Raw genomic sequence first — 12,641 nt, 5'->3', positions numbered from 1 at the left:
AGCCCAGATGTAAGCAACTTTACAAGCATCCAGAAAAAGTAAATTTTTAGGGAGTAAATGCATTACTTTTAAAAGTAACTTTTCCCAACACTGACAACAATAATGTCCCACGACAACAATAGCCCGCTCACAAGAACAATATCTATAACTATATTAACCACACACACACACACACCTGTTTATTATAAGCACACTGTGAATGCTCAAGCTCTTTAAAGTCGAGTGGATTCTGATTGGCTGTCAGTGTTTTTAACGTTCATCAGCTGAAATAATCGTTCTGAACTCGTATAGTTATTGTTAAGGATGATAGCGGTGATGAAAGCGATAAAGAGTTCACACCACCACTAAAACCACACCGGCGCAGAGAAACAATATCACGGAAGTCGCGACCAGAACGATTTTTTCCAGCTGATGAACGATAAAAACATCGACAGCCAATCAGAATCCACCGTGCGGTCTCGAGCTCAACTCACAATCAAGCGCATGAACCAACAGAGCGTATCCCCCGCTGGTGTGGACACGAATATACTTATATTTATCGTTCTTGGTGTGAACGAGCCTTAAAGTTTATATTATTTACTAAACAATTTCCACTTGAAGTCTCAGGTCAGCTGATCCCTATTCTTAGTTTAGTTTACATTTATTACAGTGCGAATATCACTTCTGGATCTATAAATAGTGCATTATTTTGGTCTTTTTGATATTAGAAGAGAATTAGATACACTATAGCAGGGGTTTCAATCTTAGATGCTACAAACTCCCAGATATGAGCATAAACTGCAGCTGTACATGTGCAAGCATAAAGACATTTATTACAGTGCATTTTATCTATTCTCTGTAGTAGTGTCATGTTATATGTATTATTTAAATGAACATGTATTCATTTTATACTTACATTTGTTGATTTAAAATCAAAATGTATTTATTTAATCAATTTATTATTTTAATTAAATGTAGTTGGTTATTTACTGCATTAGTTTGATCTCTTTTTATTATTTATTAATTTTCTTTACGCTGCTTTTCTCAAAACTTGTCCTTGGAATCCAGTTTGAAAACGGTTTTTCCAAGTTAATAAACTTGATGTGTAGCTTCTGAACAAACCAAAAAGACAACACCAAAAGGAAATATGAAAAGTATGTGAAAAAGTGTGTGTATATATATATATACACACACACACACACACACACACACACACACGTGTTGAATTGTCAGCGGTGTTGAGACAGTAACTCACCAGCCTCCTTCCTGTTTGTCCACATTTTGAATGATGGCGGTCTTATTAAAGGAAAGTTCATCGTCTCGCTGGGCTTTGTATTCATACATGGCTCGTACTGTGCACTACACACACACACACACACACACACACACACACACACACACACAGAGAGAGAGAGAGAGAGAGGTGTCACACACTAAACCCAACACGAGGAGAAACACCGTCTGCACGCGGCCAGAGAGCACAGGCACCTTAAACGTGGGCATCTGATTGGCTTCCACGTAGAATCCAGGGTTACGGCCCTCGTACAGCGACCCATAATCCGGCTCCTGCACACACACACACACACACACACACAGAGAGAGAGAGAGCACGTTCACAACTGACTAACAATAAACCGTTAGGTTAGGCTAGCGCAAGTTTGATTTCTAACATTATTCTCTCCACAGACATTTACATGGACAGTCTGGCGTTATAACTGATGTGCTTGTGGTGAACTGCAGAGTGGGTAAAACTGTTTTTAATGGCAGGCTAGCAGATACCAGTGACTCGCGCTAGCCTAGCATCGGCGAACTATGCAACTGGAAGGACTGGATGAAAACTGTTGAAAACTGTCTCCACTGATGAACAACACCCAGGCCAACTTGGAGATGAGGTCCGATGTCCACAATCCTGAACCCTTTAAGAACATTATTTTTAGAAAAACAGAAGGTCATTAAGTGTCAGTTATGTCAAATATGTCATTGTTTGAGACGTCTTTTGTCATGACAACTTGACAAACCGAGTACATCATAACCTGTCAGTGTCTTTGTAATGACAAAGTATAGATCGTCATAAATATGTCATAAACATGACATAGCAGATTAATGCTCAACCTTGAGAAAGCACTTAGCTTAATGGGTCAACATTACATTAAAGTGTCATGTGACTGGTTTTGAATGGGTGGTCGAGGCCATTATAACATATATGTTCATGAATGTTGTTCTTGACCTCAACTACAGTGGCACACATTCTGTAGTTGAGGTCAAGAAAAGTATACATGACACTGTTATAAAATAATTTGACAGAGTATTAACACTTAACCCTTTAAGTGTCACCCCCCTTTTTTTTAATAAACATGAAAATGCACATTCCGAACTTAAATGTTTGTGAATGAAACTCAAGAATGCTTTGGAATATGGATGTAAGATTGTTCTGGTTTTAAAGAAGAAAATTGTAGAAGTGAAAAAAATTAAGAAAGTGTAAGAGAAAAAAAAGTTATAGAAGTTTGAGTTTATGAAAATATAAAATAAAAAAATTTAATTATTCATATTTTATATAAAATATATTTTTTCAAAACCTGGGTGACTAAAACTGCACAAAAATCAAAGCCAAAAATCTGAACAAGTTGTGTTTTAAATTTTAAGTTGATATCTCAAAAAATTAGCGTTCAGTGAGATTGTGTTTGGGCGCAGTACCACACTTCTCCACTAGTGGACATTACTGCCCATATAAGAGCGCCTCCATTTCCATATGTGGTTTTTCTTTATTTCTAAAACATTTTCAGACCTTTTTTTCTAAAATAATTGAATGGATGCTATCTTTTGAACTCTTGGCATGAAAACAAACTGAGGTTTCTACCATTCTTTCATGATTTTTCATGTTCATCACTATTTCAAAATAAAGGTCTGAACACGCCTTAGGAGTATGAAAATATTATTGTTGCAAATTGATAAATTACAGCTTCTCTGTAATGTATTTAGAAAATCAGTCCCCAAATATGTAAACTAGAGATTGTAAAAGTTCAAATGATATATAGTGTGTCAATATTAGTTTAGGTTTAGTATAGGATATTACTGTTTTAAATATGTAATGAATTTGGGCCCACCGGTTGGGCCGGTGACACTTTGACAATTTAATGACAAATTCAATTTGTACCACTGAAAAAAAAATATATATATTCCTGACGCAGTTATAATGGCCTCATGACAGCTAATGTCAAAACCAATCACATGACAGATTAATATAATGTTGACCCATAAAGCTAAGTGCTTTCTTAAGTTTGATAATGAATCTGCTATGTCATGTTTATGACAGGTTGTGTTGTCTTAGTAATGTCAAGCTGTCATGACAGACGTCTCAAACAATGTCAGATTTGACATAATTGACACTTAATGACAGTTATGAACATGCTCCTTCATATTCATATTTATATTCATGTGTCATGTCAGGGACACACCCCGTCAAGTAAAGTGTAACCAAACAGGATATTTCCACTACTTCGAGACGGCCTCATTTGAAATTATGAAATAAAATAATATATTTTAACTCGCTTAAAAAGCATGACACTAACTGTGTTCACACCGACTTCGGTCATCGTATTCCTAAGAAAATATGTGAGAACTTCTTCAGATTTTTTTCATAAAATTGCACTGAAAACAGCGTTCGTGTGTTATCTGTCATGTGACGCGTATTATACCGATATATATCTATGTTTATAACGGTATGTATTATTTACGTTCAGTGATACGTGACTTTATTCAATCTGAAGCAAAACATGAGGACGTTTGTGGCCGTATATGATGAGTGTGGCCCGAATGCACAAGCAAGCGGTGAGATCTTCTGGCGAGATATGTGATGGAGCGTGAGAACCTCATGATGCCAGTCTCCGTGTGTCATCACTTCACACATGCGCAGTGTGTGTCCCATCAGAGCCGGGATCAGACGGCTGTGTGTCTAGAGCTCTTCTCATAATGTTACGCATTAGTTCAGCCGACGGAGAGAAGACGGTCTTTTGTGGCTGTTCGAACACATGAGCGTTTACAATCCTAAAGCAATCCGGTCTAATGTGTTTTCTCCTCCCTCTGGAAGTGTGAAAAGTGGACCGTTTACACCCGTGTTTAGAGTCGTCACGTGTGATCCGATCGACTGAAACACCTTAAAGGAACACTGCACTTTTTTTGGAAATAGGCTCATTTCCCAGCTCCCCGAGAGTTAAACAGTTTTACCGTTTTCGAATCCATTCAGCCGATCTCCGGGTCTGGCGGTAGCACTTTTAGCATAGCTTAGCATAGATCATTGAATCTGATTAGACCGTTAGCATCTCTCTCAAAAAATGACCAAAGAGTTTCGACATTTTTCCTATTTAAAACTTGACTCTTCTATAGTTACATCGTGTGCTAAGACCGACAGAAAATGAAAAGTTGTGATTAGGCCAATATGACTAGGAACTAAACGCTCATTCCTGAGTAATAATCCAGGAACTGCTGCCTTGCAATGATATTACGCAGCGCCTGAAAATAGTCCCCAGCCCAGTTTGTAATATCATTGTGTTTGTAATATCATATTACATTCAATTCAATTCAACTCTAGCGGAGTTGGGAAATGAGCCTATTTCCAAAAAAAGTGAAGTGTATAAATTATATTTAGTGCAAAGTCTCTGCGTTTTCTTTCTTTGTCCATACAAGCACAGATTATATGAGATTATATGAGCTGCAAGTTAATCCAGAAGTGTGGACACACTCACAGCGGTGCCGATCTTCTCCAGTGTTTCCTCGTTGATGGGGTAGCGCAGCTTCATCTTGCGGTACAGTGGATGTTTCTCATAGTAACTGATTAAATCTACTAAACTGTCAAACTCAGAGGTGCCCAAAACCACCGTCTGCCCCTCCTGCTGCACACGGCAGTGCTTTATCTTGCCCTCCGCCCTGAGAGAGAGAGAGAGAGAGAGAGAGAGAGAGAGAGAGAGAGAGAGAGAGAGAGAGAGAGAGAGAGAGAGAGAGAGAGAGAGAGAGAGAGAGAGAGAGAGAGAGAGAGAGAGAGAGAGAGAGAGAGAGAGAGAGAGAGAGAGAGAGAGAGAGAGAGAGAGAGAGAGAGAGAGAGAGAGAGAGAGAGAGAGAGAGAGAGAGAGAGAGAGAGAGGTGTGTGAGGGAACTACAGACACAAGGACGCAGAGCAAACACGACAGCGGGAGTGCGGATCCTACCGGAAGGAAATGGCGAACGAGTTGACTTCTGTTCTCTTCCGGACGAGGAAAGCACCGTCACGCGGGACTCTCATCAGCATGTTCTCGGCCTGGCTGCGGGACAGGCACGCGTGGTACCACCTGCACACACACACACACACACACATGCTGGAATCAGACCGGGAAAACACAAGGCAGACAGGAAACACACAAACCCTGCTCCACATCCACCGCCGTTATTCCCTGCGAGACGAGGACGTTTGGAGGCAGGAAGACTTCTGGGTAACACTTTATTTCACAGCGTCCTTGTTACATGTACTTACTATAGTAATAACAGTAAATTATGCATAATTACATGCAACTAACCCTCAACCAAACCCTAACCCTATAGTAATTAATATTACTCAGTAGTTAGATATACAATTACTAGTGGTGGGCCGTTATCGGTGTTAACGTGAGACTTATCGGGCGATAAAAAATAATAATAATCGCCGTTAATCTATTCTCAAAGTTGGGTTGGGAGCTGGGTCTATACTACACAAGCTATGATGGCTTTCACCTTGATATTTTAGCGCGGATGTATACCTAGCCGAATTGCACTGTAGGGGGCGAGAACGAGTCTTCGAACCTGTGTGTAATGCCTACTGTGAAAGTACCACACCAAACGTGACGTGCTAACATGGATGCAGCTATGAAGCCGCCGGGTTTGCTTCAGGGAAATTTTATTTCTAAGAAGCTTCCCAATGGAAACCTCGACAAGATTAGAGGGTCGCACACCGGACGAGAAGCGCAGCGCAGCACCACGTCGCGTCTAGGACAACTCGAGATATCGCACACCGGACGAGAAGCGCAGCGCCACGTCGCGTCCAGGACAACTCGAGATATCGCACACCGGACGAGAAGCGCAGCGCCACGTCGCGTCTAGGACAACTCGAGATATCGCACACCGGACGAGAAGCGCAGCGCCACGTCGCGTCTAGAACAACTCGAGATATCGCACACCGGACGAGAAGCGCAGCGCCACGTCGCGTCTAGGACAACTCGAGATATCGCACAGATTCGGACACCGGACGAGAAGCGCAGCGCCACGTCGCGTCTAGGACAACTCGAGATATTGCACACCGGACGAGAAGCGCAGCGCCACGTCGCGTCTAGGACAACTCGAGATATCGCACACCGGACGAGAAGCGCAGCGCCACGTCGCGTCCAGGACAACTCGAGATATCGCACACCGGACGAGAAGCGCAGCATCGCGTCTAGGACAACTCGAGATATCGCACACCGGACGAGAAGCGCAGCATCGCGTCTAGGACAACTCGAGATATCGCACACCGGACGAGAAGCGCAGCACAGCGCCACGTCGCGTCTAGGACAACTCGAGATATCGCACACCGGACGAGAAGCGCAGCGCCACGTCGCGTCCAGGACAACTCGAGATATCGCACACCGGACGAGAAGCGCAGCGCCACGTCGCGTCTAGGACAACTCGAGATATCGCACACCGGACGAGAAGCGCAGCGCCACGTCGCGTCTAGGACAACTCGAGATATCGCACACCGGACGAGAAGTGCAGCGCCACGTCGCGTCTAGGACAACTCGAGATATCGCACACCGGACGAGAAGTGCAGCGCCACGTCGCGTCCAGGACAACTCGAGATATCGCACACCGGACGAGAAGCGCAGCACCACGTCGCGTCTAGGACAACTCGAGATATCGCACACCGGACGAGAAGAGCAGCGCCACGTCGCGTCCAGGACAACTCGAGATATCGCACACCGGACGAGAAGCGCAGCGCCACGTCGCGTCTAGGACAACTCGAGATATCGCACACCGGACGAGAAGAGCAGCGCCACGTCGCGTCCAGGACAACTCGAGATATCGCACACCGGACGAGAAGCGCAGCACAGCGCCACGTCGCGTCCAGGACAACTCGAGATATCGCACACCGGACGAGAAGCGCAGCGCAGCGCCACGTCGCGTCCAGGACAACTCGAGATATCGCACACCGGACGAGAAGCGCAGCGCCACGTCGCGTCCAGGACAACTCGAGATATCGCACACCGGACGAGAAGCGCAGCGCCACGTCGCGTCTAGGACAACTCGAGATATCGCACACCGGACGAGAAGCGCAGCGCCACGTCGCGTCCAGGACAACTCGAGATATCGCACACCGGACGAGAAGCGCAGCACCACGTCGCGTCTAGGACAACTCGAGATATCGCACACCGGACGAGAAGTGCAGCGCCACGTCGCGTCTAGGACAACTCGAGATATCGCACACCGGACGAGAAGCGCAGCACCACGTCGCGTCTAGGACAACTCGAGATATCGCACACCGGACGAGAAGAGCAGCGCCACGTCGCGTCCAGGACAACTCGAGATATCGCACACCGGACGAGAAGCGCAGCGCCACGTCGCGTCTAGGACAACTCGAGATATCGCACACCGGACGAGAAGAGCAGCGCCACGCCATAATTCTTCTCGTCCGCGCTTCTCGTCCGGTGTGCGACCGTTTCATCACTAATTATCATAGTAGAACAGCTTTCCCAAGCAGTCTGGAAACAGGAAACAGGAGATGAGCCCCTGGTCTAATGTGCCACCTGGACAGGACAACTCGAGATATCGCACACCGGACGGGCAGTTTCTCAGTTTATGGCCAGCAAAATTGTTATGTTTAAGGACATTATGGAATTAAGATGATGTCTGTACTATGTTATGATTGTACTGTACAATTAAATACAATCGTTGCTGAGTCTGCAGTCTGAACACTTTACCTCAGAGCGTCCGTTAGCGTTAACTGAATGAATTGAAAATATCACCAGAAAATCCAATAACATCAGCAATTTTCATTCAAGCAGCTGATTTCTGTGAATGAATGTAAAACTAAATGTATATTGCAGCGCAGGGTTAAAGCAGCACTCAGTAAGATCGGGATTTCTTTGTTGTATCCTCGCGTTTTGCTCTGAGGTTTCTCTCTAGAGCTCCCCCCGCAGCTTCGGAATAGATATTTGACAACAACTGTTAAAAACTCGCTGGCTATTCTCAGACACTAGAGGCTTAGTAGATCAACGACATCAAAGCAGATGGGAAACTCTTTGCAACGTCGTCTTCATTCGGGTTCCAACAGCGTGAGGGAGCGCAATAATGACAGCATTATAGCAGATTTATTTTTGCAGTAAAGCAATACTTCAAAGTTGCAAACGCTGTTTTTCCGCTCACGGGCACCAGGGGGGTGCGAAACCACCACCATTCAACCCAAAATAAGTAATATAACCATTCCAGTGACTCCGAAGTTGATCAGTTAAGGTAAAAAAGTTACTTAGTTCACCTTTAAGTCAGTATATACATTAACGACGATTTGAGACAAATGAATGTAAATTTAATATAAAACTATGTAAATGGCGCTCTGTGGCGCGGCAGGATTTTAAACACGGTCCTGAGCCGTTGCTGGGCGCCCTGGACAGACGCCGAATGGCGCCGCCGGTGTGTGTACACTCAGAGAATCATGTGTTCGAATTTTAAAAACGTGGCGCTGCGCGACGCGGCGCTTCTCGTCCGGTGTGCGACCGTTTCATCACTAATTATCATAGTAGAACAGCTTTCCCAAGCAGTCTGGAAACAGGAAACAGGAGATGAGCCCCTGGTCTAATGTGCCACCTGGCTTGAGAAACCCGTTCTCAAAGACTTACTTTTAGTCATTATTTGGGTAGCACACATATTCTGAATGCCTTCGGCAGAATTCAAATGAACCATTTTAATCTAGATTAATTCCAAGATTACAGTGAGATTAGGGGTGTGCAAAGCAGCCGATATTTGTATCTGTATTTGTATTTGTTGAGGGGGGGAAAGTATTTGTATTTGTATTCGAGTAAAATTCAAAATAGGTGTAAAAAAAGAAAAAGAAATTCGTTACACTTCTAATTTACGTTATAGTGTAAGTATTCTTTAATTATATACATTCTAATAATGATGTATATGCAATATTGGTTGATATTTTTCCATAAATCCAGCAATGAAACAAGGAACGTCATTGAAAAGAAAATAACGTAACAGTCATTACCTCATCCATGGTTAAAACAACTAATAAAATACCATTGTGAACATTATGAAGCCTACATCTTGCTGTCTGCAAAAGACTGAGTAACTTAAACGTACCATATAACTCCCACACGTGCATACAATTCGACACAACTAACGTTACACACGCATTTTTAACCGAACGTAAACGTTACTCTGTAAACAGCCTATTGTCTAAATTACCGCGCTAAACAGCTGACGTTACGTAAACAGAGCGAACATGAGAGCACCCGACTGAAGACGTCAATAATGCAGCGTAATGGAATAATCTCCCGATCAAACTCCGCTTCTCGAAAGTTATAAACTGCCTCAGGAACCCAGTTAAGGTACAAACATCTATTCAACAAAAATAGTGATGGAGTTAAGTGTTTTTTCGCTCAGCCGAGCGCTCTCTGTTGCTGTGTGGAGCAGCCTGTGTCCGTCACTCATCCGGGCGGAGACTGCGGTCTCATGAGGAAACGCAGCTTTTTGATATAAAGTTTTTCCTATTCCCGAATACATATATTTTTTAAAGTATTTGTTCGAAATAAGTATTTGTAAAAAACACGTTATTTGTGCCTTTCCGAATACCGTATTCGGGTTCGGCTCCACCCCTAAGTGAGATTAATCTAGATTTTAAAAAATGTATCTATGCCCACCACTAATAATTACACTGTAACAATGACACCTTAAAATGAAGTGTAACCCTTTATTTTAAGGTGTCATTGTTACATTGTAATTATAAAACATTTAGATATTGAGAAATAATACTTAACATCCACTTACTATAGGGTTAGTTACATGTGGTTTGCATAATTTATAGATATTACAACAGTAATGTAATGTGCAAAAATGACACAAAAAATGACTGTATATAATTTTTGACCGGAGCGACTTACACTTACTGACTGTACCCACATTCTTCAACATATCTTGTGTGTTCAGCAGAAGAAAGAAACTCATACAGGTTTGGAAAAGCGTGAAGGTGAGTGGATGACAGGATTTAGCTCAGACTCACTCTTTGCTCTCGTGAGCGTTGGTTTGTGGCACTGGCTCAGTCAGCTTCATCTCGAACTCGTTGCAGCGCAGAGGAACCTGCTGGTAATGTGTGATGAGCGCAAACAGCGTGTCGAACACCAGGTTATCCGTCAGGTAGAACTTGGGGCTTCCGGCTTCCTGGCGAGAGTGAATCCTGCAGTGCTGAACGCGACCCGACCGCCTGAGGAGAGGGAGACAACAGAGACCTGGTTGCTTTACAGTTCTGCTTCCACAACGGGTCGACTGCCACCGAGCGTGACGAGGTAAGGCTGCGGTCACCAGAAGGAGAGCGTGTAGTCCCCCACGAAGGTCTCGCTCTCCCGCACCAGGAAGGAGCCGTCGGGCGCCCCGGTCTCCAGGCAATACTCCGACAGCAGGCGCTCCGCGATCTGGCGCCCGTCACGTCCCGCACCCAGCTTACCGTGAAACCACTTCTCCGTTATGTGCTGGTCCATGCCGTTACTGATCTAAAGAACACGAGGGCGCAAGAGTTCAATCACACGAATGCATTCACACTGGCTAAATTACCAACGGTTTTCTGTTACCGTGAATATATGATATAGGGGCATAACGCTAATGCTATTCCCCATTCATACGTAAAGCGATCTGACTGTTGAGAAAAGCGCTATATAAATATAACAAATTATTTTAATATTTTGTATTACTATTATTAATGGTATAAATATGTCAACCAGTAGAAATTTTGGACAGCGATGGGTGCATGTTTTGCTCCTAATTATGCCAATTTATTTTTAGGTCACTGGGAAGAGCAATACATATATAATCGATCTAATAACAAATTCTGTGACAAGATAGTATTTTGGGGACGCTTTATTGATGATATCCTCTTTGTTTGGTCTGGGAATGAGCAAGAACTTTTGCAGTTTCATGAGTACATCAATACAACTAATCCTAATATAAAACTATCAATTGAACATTCAAAAACATCTATTAATTTTTTGGACTTGACTATCTCCATAGATGACAATAGTCTTTTGCAAACAACAATATATAGGAAAAGCACAGACAGAAACACTTTATTGAGGGCTGACAGCTTCCATCTAAGGAGCCTGAAAGATAACATTCCTTTTGGACAATTTCAGCGTCTTAGACGCATCTGCAACAGTGACTCTGATTTTGAAATGCAGGCTCAAGATATGACATTAAGGTTCAGGGCTAGGGGCTACTCACCATTGACAATAGAAAAAGCAATAATAAAAGCACGCTCCACAACACGCTCTGATCTACTAAAGAAGAAAAAAAAGCGGAGGAAAGACATGGCTAAAAACAATTCTAGACCTGTCTTTGTTACCCAATATAGTAGTAGTGCCTCTGAAATGAAACAAATAATTAAGTCCAATTGGGGGTTAATTCAAAGTGATTCTATTCTGAAAGACGTTTTTCCAGAGCCGCCTATGACTGTGTTCAAGAAGGCACCATCCATAAGGGACAAACTTGTAAGAAGTTACCTTCCAGGTCCTAGACAAAAAACATGGCTAGAAAAAGGGTTGTGGGGAACCTATAGGTGTGGATCTTGCAGTCATTGTGAGGGTGTCATTCAAAGTAAGAATTTTTGTGATCTGAGAACGCAGAGAGAATTTAAGACTAATGGTTTCATTAACTGTAACTCTGAATATGTGGTCTATCGCCTACAATGCCCATGTGGGTGTTTCTATGTAGGCAGAACTAAAAGAAAACTAAAAGAGCGGTTTTATGAACACAAATACGCAATTAGAGTCAACAACGAAGATTACCCTATGGCCAAACACTATAAAGAAATACACCATAGTGACCCTTCATCTTTGAGAATTCAGGGCATTGAAATTATTAAAAAATCAATCCGTGGAGGTGATATTTTAAAACAGTTATTGCAACGTGAAACCTTCTGGATATGGAGTTTCAAGGCAATGGACTATCCAGGATTAAATGAGGAGATAGATTATAGACCTTTTCTGTGATTTTGTAACACTGTTCTTTCCTGTGACTACTCACTTTTCATATGTATTGTATATGTATATGTGTATGCATATGTATGCATGAATGTGTATGCATGTGTATGCATGTTTTTTGCTTACATTGTGACCAACAGCTTTATTGCTGAGAATCATGTGAGAGGTGTGCCCTAATATATGCATGAATGTATGCTATCTATTGCTTTTTTGTTTATTATTGTGACCAACAGCTTAGGTGTTGAGAACCATGTGAGAGACGTGCCCTAGCAATGTACATGAATATATATGCATGCTATCTGTTGCCCGTGTTTGTTTACTGTTGTGACCAATAGCTTTAGTACTGAGAGGCGTGTCCTAACAATTACCTGCAGACCTTCAATACTGATTGTCAGCACCTGTGTGTTTGCTTCTATTTGTATGTCTTTGTCATTATAA

The 12,641-nt window shown here is 42.9% G+C and overlaps 1 protein-coding gene across 1 annotated transcript in view; it reads right to left on the bottom strand.

Annotated features, from left to right (window-relative positions):
- Positions 1 to 12,641, bottom strand: part of plcg1 (phospholipase C, gamma 1) — a 62,696-nt gene that overhangs the window by 20,423 nt on the left and 29,632 nt on the right. Inside the window, exons 17-22 of the mRNA XM_079589422.1 lie at positions 10,534 to 10,721; positions 10,235 to 10,435; positions 5,181 to 5,300; positions 4,722 to 4,902; positions 1,468 to 1,545; positions 1,235 to 1,338 (exon numbers count right to left, since the gene is read on the bottom strand). Coding sequence (XP_079445548.1) covers positions 1,235 to 1,338; positions 1,468 to 1,545; positions 4,722 to 4,902; positions 5,181 to 5,300; positions 10,235 to 10,435; positions 10,534 to 10,721 — 872 coding nt within the window. The remainder of the gene's footprint in view (positions 1 to 1,234; positions 1,339 to 1,467; positions 1,546 to 4,721; positions 4,903 to 5,180; positions 5,301 to 10,234; positions 10,436 to 10,533; positions 10,722 to 12,641) is intronic.

The sequence above is a fragment of the Phoxinus phoxinus genome, assembly GCF_949152265.1.
Source record: "Phoxinus phoxinus genome assembly, chromosome: 18".
Lineage (NCBI taxonomy): Eukaryota > Metazoa > Chordata > Actinopteri > Cypriniformes > Leuciscidae > Phoxinus > Phoxinus phoxinus.
This window is presented reverse-complemented; position numbering and strand designations above follow the sequence as displayed.